General features: G+C 55.6%; 1 protein-coding gene across 1 annotated transcript; it reads left to right on the top strand.

Annotated features, from left to right (window-relative positions):
* The first annotated feature begins 276 nt into the window (after nucleotides 1-276).
* LOC119102922 (MAU2 chromatid cohesion factor homolog) lies at nucleotides 277-11,586 on the top strand. The gene is made up of 9 exons (XM_037226370.1): nucleotides 277-501; nucleotides 4,426-4,605; nucleotides 5,084-5,206; nucleotides 6,457-6,564; nucleotides 8,243-8,363; nucleotides 9,173-9,343; nucleotides 9,636-9,795; nucleotides 10,171-10,332; nucleotides 11,565-11,586. Exons 1-9 carry the CDS (start codon nucleotides 277-279, stop codon nucleotides 11,584-11,586), a joined length of 1,272 nt encoding a protein of 423 aa, XP_037082265.1.
* Nucleotides 11,587-15,894: the final 4,308 nt, after the last annotated feature.

Here is a 15,894-nt window from a genome sequence, read left to right as displayed (position 1 = left end):
GCCTCACCAAACTTCGCAGAAGCGCAGGCATGCCCTTTCAACGACTTGTAACTCCCACCGCTCTTTCGCCAGCTACGCACCGCAGGAAGGCCTCATGCTCTCTGTTCCCGGAACGCAATCCATTCACGGCTATGATGACATCATCAGTAGTACCGTAAGTCGGTTTTGTCGCGTATCGACCAATCCAGCACGCTGTTGGAGGCTCCGCCCACGGAGTGACGACAAACCTTTCCCCGCCCGGCGGCAGGTGGCAGCAGCTGTCGCACAGTCTTAAAAATGGCGTCAAGTCAGGATGCTTGGTATCTGTCGTTGCTGGGTTTGGCGGAGCATTTTAGAAGCATTAAGCCACCGGACATAAAATCGTGTGTGCAGTGTCTTCAAGCTGTGTTTAACTTCAATCCACCGCCTCGTGTAGAGGCCAGGACACATTTACAGCTCGGCAATATACTCCTAAGCCACACCAGGAATGCAGATCTCGCCAGAAAGCATCTCGAGAAAGCCGTAAGTAGTTTGTGGCTGCAAAGAAGAGGGGTTTTCAGCTCTATGAATTTTTGAAATTGGTGGAAGTTTTGTCTTATAAACTCAGCTTGTCCTGCCGAACTCCTGACCATAGCTGCCACTTTCACTTCGTTAGGCACTGCAATTTCCATAACTTTTGCATGGAATTTGTTGCCTTCTGCTACATACCACTCTTTTATGTTGTACTTTCTGCAGTTGTTGTGTATTTTACGCTGTTAAAGAACTTTATTAGTAAGTTTACCTAACTTCTGGTCTGTTATCATTTGCGAGGGCTGAAAATCATTGGCATCGGTGCTGGGGACAGGGTTTTGCCCGACCCTATGGGTTAGTTGACGGTACATTTTGGGCAGTATGTAAATGAAGTGTGCCAGTACTTTCAGGGCAAGTGTTTTATTGGCCGTTTAAGCTAATTTTATGCATGTTTGAAAATGTTGTCACGATTCGTAATGCCAAAACGCGTCGGGGATTTGAATTGTGGGTCAGATGTGGTGCCCCTGATACATTTGTGGTGGCACCAAGCTCCGTCGTAGTAGTTTGGGTAGACATTTCAACAATGCGGTGGGAATGCATTGCCTTTTGCTGCTAAGCTTTTAATGCTCATGTCCTAATGAATTTGTGAAAAAATGTATGGAGCATGCAGCCCCTGTTTAAAGTGATATGCACTCTGAAACATCTGCAGTTCAATGTCTTACTTATGATAATTTTCTGGAGCTAATTGTGGTGCCTATAAAGGGTTTTTTCAGTTATGCAATGTGTTTAATGTCTTATCATTTATATTAAATGCATATGAATGACATGTGTAGCCAATTTTTATTAAATGATACCTGTGATGGGCAGCATTCTAAGGTTAATTCAGTGTTGTAGGCATATCATTAGCCAATTTTTACTGCCGGAATACTAAAAATATATTGAATCTGTCTGGTCTGCAAAAAATGGTCCAATGTACTTGATGCTTACATGATGTTGTTGAGCTTAACCTGTAGCAAGTACCAACCTCAGGTGAGTCTAAATTGGGCCAAATTTTGAAATTATTTTCAGGAGTTTTGCCTGAATTACACTGAAGCTGCTGATGACCATGCACCAAATTCTGGGCTCCCAGATGTATGTTGTGAGTGCCCTGTAATTGTTGCTGCTATGCTAGACATTTTAGGCTCATGTCTGGTGTAGCAGGTTTTTCCAGTTGCAATACCTGTCACCCAAATGGCTGAATATTAAATTACTGGTGGTGGATGGTCAAGCATGTGTGCTCACGGGTAATGGTAGAGTAGTAGTTGAGCTGTAGTTAAGGAAACTAGAGGTACATGATTTGATTCCCCACAGTGCCTGCCCTTCCCGCCAGAGTGAGGGGCAGGTGATGCCACATAGCCTCAGCAGCTGAGTGTGTCATAACATCACCAATGACAGCAAGTAAGAGGGTTGAGCTCAATGACAGAGAGTCACAGGCTCAGTTCTTATCACAGGGATGTTGCACTGGGCATTTTTTGTGTCTGGGAGTCTGGTACTTATCACCAATAACCACAGAATCTGTGAATGATCCAAGGGACCAGCTATAGTCATGGGTAACCCACCAGTCACACACAGCTGATTTGTATGTTGTGCCAGTTTGCCAGTTATTAAAAATTATGTGGATTAAGAAGCATTTTATAATTTGATGGATTTGTGCAGACGGCAGCATTTTCCATGTATCCACATTGGTTATGACTAAGGCTGCAGGTGAAGTGAGTTTTGATATTCACAGATCAGGAATTTTGCAGTTGCATTGGCTTCGCTCAAATGATCCTGGCTAGCCGTGCCTTTAGCTAGCTCTTTTGTCATGGCCACTTAACAGACAACCATGAAGTCATAATGAGTATAAGGCATGGTTCTTTTGAAAGCTGTGCTGTAATATTTCCAAGGCACTTGCATTAACAAATTTAGGCTAATGTTTTTTCTGCAACATTACAATATCACTGCTGCTCACTGTTCTCATTTTTTGCAGTTGGTGCAGACTTAACCTATCCTGTGCAAGTTTTGGATCAGCTTGTTCTGTGTCATTTTTAGGCAGTGGAGTCATATCTTGGCAACTGGAGGAGATACAGACATAAATCAATCTGTGAAGTGGAGTAGAATGTAGGGTCTACAACAGCCTTCTTGAAGTGGGCCTGCGGCTTATATGTTTATAATGAGTGCTGAAAGCCCAGTTTGTTGTAATCAATGTCTGTCTGATATATTTGCAGTTACCAAATTATTAGATACAACCACTTAATAGCTTAAATTTTCAAAGTTTATGTCATTCAAGTAATCTTGCTAGTTGTTTTGTCTAAAGACAAGTAATATTCCAGTGTTTGCATTTTTAGATTGGTATTTACAGTTAGGGAGGGCACTTCTCAAAAGCCCACCAGCTCCATTCATGTACATTTTGGCACTGTCTATTATGACTCATTTGTGTCACACCACTTAAAGCATCTTACTGATGTGCTGCATATATGATGGATTAAGTAATAACATGCACTCCTGTAACCTGTTATATTCATGCCTACCAAAGAAAAGGCAATGCCTAACCTAACCTAACCTAACCTAACCTAACCTAACCTAACCTAACCTGACCTGACCTGACCTAACCTAACCTAACCTAACCTAACCTAACCTAACCCTAACCTAAATAAATTCGTGATGCACAACCATGTCAGTCTGATCTGTTTATAACTGGGGACACACTGTGTGCACATTGCAACTGTGCCACCTGTGGTGCCAGTGGGACCTGCCTCAGGACACCTTGACTTTATTGCCGGTAACACCAGTGGGGCCCCATCTCAGGCGATGTTGTGCTTCACATAGTGACTGTGTCGCCTGTGCTGCCAGTGGGTCCTGTCTCAGGGGACATTGTCCTTAACTCAGTGACTGTATTGCCTGTACCACCAGTGGGCCTCGTCTCAGGCGGTATGGTGGTTCACACAGGGACTGTATTGCCTGTACTGCCAGTAGGACCTGTCTCAGGTGATATCATGCTTCACATAGTGGCTGTCGCCTGTACTGCCAATGAGATCTGTCTCAGGCGATGTCATGCTTCACACAGTGACTGTGTTGTCTGTACTGCCAGTGGGACCTGTCTCAGGCGATGTCGTGGTTCACATAGTGACTGTCGCCTGTACCGCCAATGAGACCTGTCCCAGGCGATGTCGTGGTTCACATAGTGACTGTCGCCTGTACTGCCAATGAGATCTGTCTCAGGTGATGTCGTGCTTCACACAGTGACTGTGTTGTCTGTACTGCCAGTGGGACCTGTCTCAGGCGATATCGTGCTTCACATAGTGACTGTCGCCTATACCGCCAATGAGACCTGTCTCAGGCGATGTCGTGGTTCACATAGTGACTGCCGCCTGTACCGCCAATGAGACCTGTCTCAGGTGGTACCGTGCTTCACACAGTGACTGTGTTGTCTGCACTGCCGGTGGGACCTGTTTCAGGCGATGTGCTTCACACAGTGACTGTGTTGTCTGTACTGCCAGTGGGACCTGTGTCAAGCAGTATCGTGTTTTACACAGTGACTGTGTCATCTGTACCGCCAGTGGGACCTGTCTCAGGCGATATCGTGCTTCACATAGTGACTGTGTCGTCTGTGCCGCCAGTGGGACCTGTCTCAGGCGATGTCGTGCTCCACATAGTGATTGTCGCCTGTACCGCCAGTGGGACCTGTCTCAGGCGATATCGTGCTTTGCTCAGTGACTGTGTCGCCTGTGCCGCCAGTGGGACCTGTCTCAGGCGATATCGTGCTTCACATAGTGACTGTGTCGTCTGTGCCGCCAGTGGGACCTGTCTCAGGCAATATCGTGCTTCACATAGTGGCTGTGTCGTCTGTACCGCCAGTGGGACCTGTCTCAGGCGATATCGTGCTTCACATAGTGACTGTGTCGTCTGTACCGCCAGTGGGACCTGTCTCAGGCGATATCGTCCTTCGACGATGTCAAGTTCGAGTCGGCCAGCGTTCTGGCGCAGCTGTTCGAGCAGCAGCAGCAGCAGAAGTGGGCCAAAGAGACGCTACGACGTGCCATCGAGATTTCGCAGGGCAGCTGCTACTGGCACTGTCGCCTCCTCTTCCAGCTAGCGGTAGGTGCACGCAGTGAAGGCCAGTGGGCCTCAGCACCTCCCATATGCCGCACTAGAGATGCTGATAATGCTGCTGTCTAATAATCTCCGCGTTATGGACGTTTCTTTTTGGTGTATGCTTGAGATGCAGGCTGCTGTTCAGCCTTTCTTGCATTGAAACAGCTCGGCAGCCTGTTTCAGTCCTGCTCATTGCTCTGCTCTGTTGCAGTCCTGCTGTGTGCAATAACATGTCAAGCTGTGCCAAGTTCTTTTGATAGAGTGTCGTGCCGTGAACAGGCAAAGCGTTTGTATCGTTAGTGTGCGGTGCCGCAGATATCTGACGCTCGTTGTCGCCGATATCTGATGCTCGTTTTCGCCGATGTCTAATGCTCGTCGCTGATGTCTGACGCCCGTTGTCGTTGATGTCTGACGCTCGTTGTCGCCGATGTCTGACGCCCATCGCCGCCGGTGTCTGACGCTCGTTGTCGCCACCCGCCAGCAACTGCACGCCAAGGAGAAGGACTTCGTGTCGGCGTGTAGCCTGCTGGGCGTCGGCGTCGAGTTCACGCGTATCTCGGGCGCCGGCTATACCCAGATCCTCTTCCTGCTCAGCAAGGCCATGGTGAGTAGGAGACGGCGTCGCGGATGGTGTGCACTGCGTGCGCGCGCCTCATGCATGCGTGACACGTAGTCCCAGGTATGGTAACTGCAGGCACTGGTAGGCTGGTCCCAGATGGACCGGATTGGGAGTGAGGCGCTCTAACGGGGCGTGAGCCTTGGGTGGTGAAGTCAAGCAGGCATGGTTGTAGCGCTTCAACGACTCTTAGACGTCCGTCAATGGACCGAACAGTGTATCCGGTGCAGTGCCGCCCATGCGGGCGTTCGGTTGTGGAACCTCGCGCACGTGGTTAGTGATCCGGTTTTGCGTTGGCAGGGGGCGTGGATGTTGAGTAGTGCTGCCATCTCTCTGGGGACCATTCGTAGGGCTTTTGCGTGTATGTGTGTGGTTTGGTGTGGCCGTGGCGGTGGGCGTGGTCCATGCACAGTGCGTGCACGAGTGTGATCTCGAAATCGCAGAGACCTGCCTCAGTGCGTTGTGATTGGCGCAAGCAACCCTGAGGTGACGCGGTGCGAGCACGTGGTTTGCAACCGGTACAGGGTGCCTGCGGACTTCGACAGGGGTGTGAACTGATGTTAGGTGCGCACGACGTCAGCATCCTCCGCGACACTGCTTGGCCGAACGTCGGGCTTCGCACCGCCTGCTTTGTTCGCGGTGCCGTCCTGATCCCATTTGTCTTGCAGGGCCACATTTGTGTTGACATTGGTCTGGGCCGCAGGATGCTCGGTCTGTTAGATTGCGTGGTGCCCACGGTCCTCTGTTACATCTGATATTTCACGGATATTCTGTTGTTCGCCCCTGTCAGGCTGTAACCCGTCTGTGACGTCAATGTAGCGCCGGCGGTGCCGTGAAATTTCCCGCCTAAAGCCGGTGGCTTTCCTTAGAATACGTCGCTAATATTTTTATGCCGTGGTTTTCTCTTCACAGTGTTCACACTGTGTCCCGCTGATGGTATTTCTAGCGCCTGCTTAGTACGTTTCTGATAACTGACGTTGAAGTCACCGCCGGCCAGCCCGTGGTGCGGTTGACCAACCGGCGCTGGTTTCGTGCCACTGAACGCCCTTCTGCGATGTGGCTGACGACCAGCTCCTGTCTGGCTATATGGCTACTGTCTGCCTGTCCGGCCCGCGCTGTGGTTGGCGTATCGTCCCTGTCGTGACTAGGGCATCGTCCGTGTTAGGGGCCGACGTCCTCCCATCTCGCGGTTGACACATCGTCCGTGTTGTGGCTAACGCGTCGCTTGCTGGATGCAGCTGCTGCTGGCGGAGCGGAAGTTGAACGAGGCGGCACCGCTGCTGCAGCAGGGCGGCCCGATGGTGGAGGCCTGGCAGGGCAGCAACCAACAGAAGGAGTACCTCAAGGTGCGCACCGCCCCCACCAGCGCCGCGGTGTCGGCGGCTCTCGGTCGCAGGCGCACTGGTGCCGGACACAAACGCGCGTCTGTAGTAGTATCAGAGCCGGTTCGTGTGCGCCATATGCGGACACCAGACAGTTCCTTGTCTGCAGGATTCGAGTTAAGCGTAGTGTAAGGCTTTGTTAGCACTCGCGTAGTCAGTGTGCGGAGCCCTTGTGTGAAGAGCAGAGTGCGGAGCGAGGGTCGACGGCCGGCCGGTGTTGGTGTTGCGAGCCTCGCTGACCGCTCGCTCCGGCCCCGCCCCCTGATCTTGAGGTGTGACGGACCGGACCGGACCGGTAGCTCGTGCGGATGACCATCGCTCTGCCGTTGCGGGTCCCGGCCGGCCGGGCTCGCGCTCTGACCGGCCCGCCCGACCCGGTCCTGACGTCTCCGCCCGAGTTTGACTTCTCCGCTCGGCCCTGACGTCTCCTCCTGAGTCTGACGTTTCCGTCCGGGTCTGATGTCTCCGCCCGGCCCTGACGTCCCCGCCCGGGTCTGACTTCCCCGCCCGGCCCTGACGTCTCCGCCCGGGTCTGACGTCCCCGCCCGGCCCTGACGTCTCCGCCCGGGTCCGACGTCTCCGCCCGGGTCTGACGTCCCCGCCCGGGTCTGACTTCCCCTGCCCGGCCCTGACGTCTCCGCCCGAGTCTGACTTCCCCGCCCGGCCCTGACGTCTCCGCCCGGGTCTGACGTCCCTGCCCGGCCCTGACGTCTTCGCCCGGGTCTGACGTCCCTGCCCGGGTCTGAGGTCTCCGCCCTGGTCTGACGTCTCCGCCCGGGTCTGAGGTCTCCGCCCTGGTCTGACGTCTCCGCCCGGGTCCGACGTCTCCGCCCGGGTCTGACGTCCCCGCCCGGGTCTGACTTCCCCTGCCCGGCCCTGATGTCTCCACCCGGGTCTGACGTCTCCGCCCGGGTCCGACGTCTCCGTCCGGGTCTGACGTCCCGGCCCGGGTCTGACGTCCCTGCCCGGCCCTGACGTCTCCGCCCGGGTCTGACGTCCCTGCCCGGCCCTGACGTCTCCGCCCGGGTCTGACGTCCCTGCCCGGGTCTGAGGTCTCCGCCCTGGTCTGACGTCTCCGCCCGGGTCTGAGGTCTCCGCCCTGGTCTGACGTCTCCGCCCGGGTCTGACGTCCCGGCACGGCCCTGACGTCCCTGCCCGGCCCTGACGTCTCCGCCCGGGTCTGACGTCCCTGCCCGGGTCTGAGGTCTCCGCCCTGTTCTGATGTCTCCGCCCGGGTCTGAGGTCTCCGCCCTAATCTGACGTCTCCGCCCGGGTCTGAGGTCTCCGCCCTGGTCTGACGTCTCCGCCCGGGTCTGGCGTCCCCGCCCGGGTCTGACGTCTCCTCCCGGGTCTGACGTCTCCGCCCGGGTCTGACGTCTCCGCCCGGGTCTGAGGTCTCCGCCCTGGTCTGACGTCTCCGCCCGGGTCTGAGGTCTCCGCCCGGGTCTGACGTCCCCGCCCGGGTCTGACTTCCCCGCCCGGCCCTGACGTCCCCGCCCGGCCCTGACGTCTCCGTCCTGGTCTGACGTCTCCGCCCGGCCCTGACGTCTCCGCCCGGCCCTGACGTCTCCGCCCGGGTCTGACGTCCCTGCCCGGCTCTGACGTCTCCGCCCGGGTCTGACGTCTCCGCCCGGCCCGGCAGGTATTTTTCTTGGTGCTGCAGACCTGTTACTACCTATTGGCTGGCCAAGTCAAGTGCAGCAAGTCGTGGCTGAAGCAGCTGCAGCAGAGTGTGCAGGACATCTCGCAGTGGGCCGACGAGGGTGAGATTTCAGGTTATCGCAGTGGGCCGACGAGGGTAAGAGTTCAGGACATCCCGCAGTGGGCCGGCGAGGATGAGGGTTCAGGACATTTCGCAGTGGGCCGACAAGGATGAGAGTTCAGGTTATCTGGCAGTGGACCGACGAGGGTGAGAGTTCAGGATATCTCGCAGTGGGCCGGCGAGGATGAGAGTTCAAGACATCTCGCGGTGGGCCGACGAGGGTAAGAGTTCAGGACATCTCGCAGTGGGCCAGCGAGGATAAACGTTCAGGACATTTTGTATTGGAACACTGTGATATGAAATACAACTATGAATGCTCAGGTCCGCCTCGGTTGTGTTCGGTAATGAGAACTAGTCTGAATGTGTTTGAGTCTCCTGGGTGCCACCAACTGGGCTATTCATGCGAAATGTTCCACGTGTGTTCCTTAGAAAAAAATCAACGTCATCGGTGGCTTTCGCACGCACATCACCTTTTAGCCAGCCATCAACCGCACAGAACTGGCAAGGTACCCACTGTGTTCCCCCTGGATACGCCCCATTATTGTCTGCCCAGTAGCTAGCCACGGCACTGAATCTGTGTCCTGACCCGTCAGCACGCCCTAGGCTCGTGGGGACACAACCGCTGCACACCGCAGCCCGTCTGATCCAGCCCGCTGTTGGACCGTTGCACTATCGCCCCTTGCGTCCTTGGCGCCCGCTCCCTGTGGTATGTGTGGCTGTATATGTGTGTGTGTGTGTGTGTGTTTATGGCGGGCTGTGGGCAGTCGCCGGCGGGTGTAGATAGCTGAGCGCGGCCTTCTCTGTTCACAGACAGCGCGCCACCCTCGGCAAGCACGGGCGACATGTTCATGTGGATGCCGAGGGAGGAGCTCTGCGTGGTGGTGTACCTGGTGACGGTCATGCACTCGATGCAGGCGGGCTACATGGACAAGGCGCAGAAGTACTCGGACAAAGCGCTCACGCAGATCAACCGGCTGAACGGTGAGGCCACGACCTCACCCCCTTCCCCCTACGCCTGCTGGACTTGGGCCGGTAGCTCCGGCGGGACGGCCGAGCATGGCGTCGATTGGAGGAGTCGAGGGCGGTGGGGGTTCCGGCCAGGGGCAAGTTTTGGCACCTGGTGGTGACTGACAGTAAAGCTATCAGATGTGCGAGCCATGCTATGTGAGATGCGCCTGTCGCGGCAGCGCTTGAAGCGGGTGGCCGCCTACAAAGTACAGCTTGGCGTGGCGCTCGCTAGATGTCGCCGCTAAGGTGCTCGTTCCACCGGCAGCGACGGCGGACCGGCCGATCCTGCACACGTTCCAGCTGATGATCTTGGAGCACATTGTGCAGTGCCGTCTGGTGATGGGTGACAACGCTGGTGCCATCCAGGAGATCGCCAGCCTGTGTCACATCTGCCGTCAGCGGCCGTCGCTGCTCACCGGCCACAGGTGAGCCGGCGACCGGGCGCTCTGGGCCGCTAGGCGGGCCAGGCCGACTGCGGGCCGGGCTGGCGCGGTGGTCTGGTGCGTGGAAAGACGGCGTTCGTACTGCCGGGAGGTTGTTGTTTTTGCAAAAGTGTGCTCAAGTCGTGGGCAGTTCAGGGTCTGCTTCCATTCATGTCACGCTGACATCGACGGGCTTTGCGCTCTTTAACCACCACCTTGACCTGGGGGGGGGGGGGGGTCATGCTGACAAATGACCGTCGTGCGTCCCCCCCCTGCGACATGGCCCGCCGCTCGTCGTACACTGCCAACGTCGCTCTGCGGGACGATTGGCTCAGCTGAGCGCGTGCGTGACGTGACGGCGTCACCTGTGTGTGGCAGGGCGCAGATCCACACGGTGCTGGGCCTGTACGCCATGAGCATGAACTGCATGGAGCCGGCCGAAGCCCAGCTGAACGCCGCTCTCCGGGTGAGTGACGACACGACGGCCGCGGACGAGCCCGTCGGGACCCGGCACACGTCCCTGCGCCCGTCCCTCCTTACGTCCCCCTCTGTGCTTCCCTCCGTCCCCTTTCTGCACCGCCGTTCGTCCCTCCAGCCGTCATTCCGTCCCTCCCTCTGTTCTTCCCTCGGTCTGCCCTTCGTTCCTCCGTTCTTTTCTCAGCGCGGTTCCTCCCTCCACCCCACCCCCGTCCCTTCGCCCGTCCGCCGTCCCTCTTCGTGCACGTGCGGTTCGGTGTCTCCCCACCTCGGCCCCGTACCGACTCGGAGGCAGTGCCCGTCTGATTTCCGGCATACGGGTGTCTGCAAAGCAGCGCAGTCTCGCGCTGCGTTCGCCGCCTCCAAAATTGCCGAGCGATCGGTTGGTAAGCAGTTTTGGTGCGGTGGATGGCGGGGAGGTGAGGGTTGTGCTGCAAAGGCTGTCCCGGGGCATTCCGTTGGTGGTTGTTTTGTGTGATGGCTATCGCCCTGCAGCATTGGCCTGTTTTCAGGGAGGGTAGCACAATGAATGGACGCGGATTTCCCGTGGTCTGTTGTTAACGCTTCACTGTGCGGCCTGTGGCGGTTTCCGTCTTTTGGTGGGCGTGTGCTGCCGACAGCGTTCCTGCAGGCGAAACTGCGCCGTATGATTTACGTAATGGAAAGTACCAACTTAACTGCGTACTGCACATGTTAACCCTCGCGCCATCTTCGATGTCACTGAGTTTAGGTTTCATGTGATCATTTAGCTTCCATGCGTAAGCTGTGTAAGCATATGTAAGTCGTTTGCTCCAGCTTTGTCTAGGCGACTAGTGCTCATAAGATATTCGTCTTAAATTTTCAAGTGTTTTTATCTCCTAAGAGCTCGATGAGGCTGGTCCAACACGGATCTTCCGGCTAATCAGCCCAGGTGTCGTCTTTTTACGAGTTTCAGACTAGGCGGGCCTGTTCCTCTCGTAAAGTTTGGATTGATCCGACAGCTGCCAGCCTCAGCATGGATGAAAAATGAACGTCGGCTTGTCCTCCCGATGGCCGTCGGTCCCCATCTTGCCCATACGGGACCGCTGTGCAGCCACCCTCCCGGACGGCACCGGGGGTGACGTCAGTACCCCAGCGTAGGACAGCAGCGGGCGCTTGGTGGCCGTCCCTCAGCAGTCTCCGCCAGCGCCGGCTGGCCCGCCCGGCGAGCGGCTGCCAGCGGGCGCCCGCCAAGCCGCGCTTCGGGACCGGGACCAGGCCCGTCCAGAGGCGGCCGGCCCGCCCGCTCCGTACCGCTGCACACTCGCCGACGACAGGCCCGGCCAGCCCTTCAACTGAGGCGTCATGTCCACCTGCCAGGCCGGCCTTGTTTGCGGCGTGTTGTGTCACGGTTCTCGGGAGCGCTGTCGCCCCGCGAGCGGATGAAGCCGGCCGGACGGGTCGGCGGCGCTGGTGGTCTCACTGCGGCGCTCGCCGTGCTGGGCGACGCGCCCGCGCCGCTGCCGGACGGGCGGGCACGGGCGGGCACGGGCGGCTGGTCGGCGCGCCCACCGTCCCGGCGCGCCTCGGAAACTCCTCCGCTGCCTGCGAGAGTTGCGACCAGCGCGCCCGCTCAGCCGGCCGCAGGGGCTCTAGGCGGATCTGGGGGCGTTCCCACTTGACTTTTCCATCCCCTTCACCCCCCCTCAGCCCCCCCCCCCTCCCCGCCCCGCCGATGCTGGGAGGCTTTGTCGGGTAGGGTGTAACTTATGCTGCCAAACGGGACGAATTGACGAGCGGATCGTGAAAGGGGCGGCATGGACATTCGCCGTCTCCGGGCCAGGGTCGAAATGTTTTATTTCTCTCAAGGTTCTCACACCTTTAGAAAGTTGCTTTTTAGCATTGTAGTGGATGGCATGTTTTGGTCGGGGTTTCCAAAGTTCAAACCAATGCAAAAGGTATCATAAATGTACTACAAACTTGTATGATTTTCATTTTTATGATCCTTTTATTGTTCGGGGTAAAGGTCACCCACCACCTGTGCGCTGTCGGCAACGGAATCTTTCTACCCGTTATTCCTGAGTCAGGCATGGCTCAAGAATAACGGGTAGATGGATTCCGCTGTTGAAAGCCCCCGCTGGTGACGCGGACAGTGGACACCTGCAATTCACTGATGTAGTCTACCTGATCCCGTTAAATTTAACGACCCTTTATGGTACGTGAAGTGTGTGAGTGAGCTGTCGCCAGCGAAAGTCTACCCGTTAATCCTGAGCCAGACAACGTTGACGGAGCAATTTTGTGTGTGGGCTCCGCGAAGCCACAATTTTTCCTCCGAAGGTCCGTGTGGTTTGGATTTTTTCTTTGAGCCATTTTCACGGCTGGCTTCGTCTTGACTCCATCATTTTAAACGGTTGACTTCGGCTTTGGCTTCTGCTTTACCATCGTTAACGGACGGCTCTGACGTCGGCTTCAAACACATCGCATTATCGACCCGGCTTAGGCTGCAGCCAAAACGACCTGGCGGTTATTCTCAGGACCTTTAAGTTGCCGCGGAACCAAGGTCTGGAAAATTATCAACCACCCTGTAAAAGCATGATAGTGTTCGGGGGTCCCATACAGTATTAGCGGACGCGAGAATGGTCTCCTTCTCAGAACAGCGGTGTACGCTAGATTCGGCTGCAGCTTCGTTCTCATGATTTTAAACTCACGGTTAAGGCCTTGACTCGCGTTTACGACACTGTTCGAAGCTTGAGCTCGAAGCCGCTGATTTTGTTTTCATCTTTGCGTGCATAAGGTTCCGGCTTCGCGGCATAAGGTTCCGGCTTCGCGGCATAAGGTTCGGGCTTCTCGGGATAGGGTTCTGGCTTCGTGTGCGGAAGGTTCCGGCTTCGCGGCATTGAGTTCGAAAACACCGGCCTCGGAATGGGCTTTATATAAAAACGAGTAAGTTTACTTTAGCCTCGGCTCCACAGTTTCAGGCTTGAAAACCGCGGCTTCGACTTCGGCTTCACGTCATTGTCTCGCCTGGGATTCGGCTTCGAAGTTGGAAGTCTGGCTTCGTCCTGATCCCTGTTCTGAACATTAGAGTAATATTTCTAAGTCATGTTTCCAGTTTGGTAGAGCTTTGGATATTTGCATTGATATGCGAAGAGAACTCGGGACTGATTTCTAGTTTTGGAATGGGCTGCGCACGAATGGAAATGGAACGCACGAAATGGAAAAGGCTGGCATATGTATTGGTGTCACAGGATACGAGGCTGGTTTGCTGATGTCCGCGGTTGGTTACGATCGGCTGACGCAGTCAGGAACCTGGTTTGTGTTCAATATCATTTGCAGTTCAGAGAATGAAACTCAACAAATAAAGGCATCAAATTTTGGCGGATGTTATATATATATATATATATATATATATATATATATATATATATACATATATCTAAAAAATGTGTGTGATATTGGCATATGTCATTATCAGTGTTGTATTTGTTCTCAGCAGCCTTGTATCTTCAAACTGAAATTCTCGTGCGCGGGGCTGGAGGACTAGCGTGGGAACGTCTTCAGAGAACTGGAAGTGAGGATGGAGAACCTCGGTGGAAACGGGTGTAGGGGTGGACATGACACCTCGGTGCGAGCGAGTGCTGTCCGCCGTTGGGCTGAACAGCGTCGGTCCACGCTGGCGTGCGGGCGAACCCTGGCAGACCCGGCGGGCCCGGCGCGGTAGTCCCCCCGCCTCTGCGACGGGCGGCGGGGCGTCGTGGCTGCCGTCGGGTCTGCCGCAGTAGCCGTCCTCCCGCCTCTGCGACGGTCGGCGAGGCGTCGTGGCCGCTGTCGGTCTGGCGCAATAGTCTTCCTGCCTCCGCGACGTTCGGCCAGGCGTCGTGGCCGCTGTCGGGTTTGGCGCAGTAGCCTTCCTCCCGCCTCTGCGACGGGCGGCGAGGCGTCGTGGCCGCTGTCGGGTCTGGCGCAGTAGCCTTCCTCTCGCCTCTGCGTCGGTCGGCGAGGCGTCGCGGCTGCTGTCGGGTCTGGCGCAATAGCCTTCCTTTCGCTCTGCGACGGGCGGCGAGGCGTCGCGGCCGCTGTCGGGTCTGGCGCAGTAGCCTTCCTCCCGCCTGCGACGGTCGGCGAGCGCGGCTGCTGTCGGGTCTGGCGCAGTAGCCTTCCTCCCGCCTCTGCGACGGTCGGCGAGGCGTCGCGGCTGCTGTCGGGTCTGGCGCAATAGCCTTCCTTTCGCCTCTGCGACGGGCGGCGAGGCGTCGCGGCCGCTGTCGGGTCTGGCGCAGAGTAACCGTCCTCCCGCCTCTGCGACGGGCAGCGGGGCGTCGTGGCCGCGGTCGGGTCCGGCCTTATCCGTCAGGTGTACCGCTCTAAAGGGCACAGTTCGCGCCGCAATGGACGCCCACGTCGCGTCCGTTTCACGGCGCGGTTTTTCTGATGCCTTCAAAGCGGATCTCGACGATCACAACGCGTCAAAACGGATCTCAGCGATCGCTTGGGCTCAGTAGCCTTTAGTCATTGGCTCGGACCTGCAACTTTTGCTAGGAAGGGCATTGTTGCGTCGTGATCCGATGGTGGCGTGATAATGACGAACTTGACGGCGGCGCCAGTGATGAGCCCGACTTCTGGTGGATCACGCGGTGTCCACCCCACTTCCGACTGGCGGCGCGCATTTTGAGTTAATTCCGGTTCCGAGTCAAGGATATAAGCCCATTTCGGAGTCTCGATTCCGATGGAGTCCACTATGGTAACAGCACGTAATACAAGTCAGAAAAGTACAAATATCATGGGAAGAATATTGTGATGCGCTCAGTGCTGCGTGTGGTCTACGTAAAGAACTCGGAGGAAGAATTTTTTAGCTACATTTCTACTCCAATGGTTCCAGCGCATGACCGGGATTACTTGAAATCTGGAATGTTTTACAAGTCTCATAGTGTCAACGCAAATTAAGATATTATTATAAGTCGTTGCCAATCGTTGTACAGAAACTGATAAGCACAGAGTAAAGCGCAATGAATCCTTTGGCTATTGTGGATATCAGGACCCAAGATGGTCGTGCTGACCAAACAGCAAACTGATGAGATGACAAGCTGTTGAATGAGTTTATGCCAGAACACAGTTAACGGAAAAAAACAAGAATCGATAATCCGAAGCCATTTGCAAGAAACCTCTTCGGGCCGTTTGGGCTGCATATACGTGTGTGTGTGTGTATGCATTATAATATATATTTATTATATCAGTCAAAAATATTAAAGTAACAAATAACCTACAAATGAAGTAAAGTGCACGAGGGACATGGAGAAGAAGGTGGTAGAAGGCGCAAGCGATAGAGTGGCGGTATCCCAACGGCTTCGTGCAAGGAGAGGTCGATATATTTTATCACTCATCCACGAATTACTCCTGGGGCAGCACCGGAGATGCAAAGGAACGAAGGGCCCGACAACTGGGAGTTAAGATTAATCTAGTAAAAGAAGCATTCGCCGTTTTTGCAGGGGCACGTTGTCTGTCGCAGGTGCAGTAGATGCCATCATAGACGACAAAGCACGCTTAAGCTACCGTGGAAGTGATATGCCCTGCACTGTTATTTTTGCGCTGGTTTTGGCGTTCACACCCCAAAGCATGTCAACTTGAAGCCCCAGAGAAAAATCCTAAGGAGTGTGGATAATCTTCAGT

This window comes from Pollicipes pollicipes, unplaced genomic scaffold, assembly GCF_011947565.3.
Source record: "Pollicipes pollicipes isolate AB1234 unplaced genomic scaffold, Ppol_2.1 Scaffold_5724;HRSCAF=6776_pilon_pilon_pilon, whole genome shotgun sequence".
Taxonomy (NCBI): domain Eukaryota; kingdom Metazoa; phylum Arthropoda; class Thecostraca; order Pollicipedomorpha; family Pollicipedidae; genus Pollicipes; species Pollicipes pollicipes.
The sequence above is the reverse complement of the archived record's forward strand: the minus strand, read 5'-3'. Positions and strand labels throughout refer to the sequence as shown.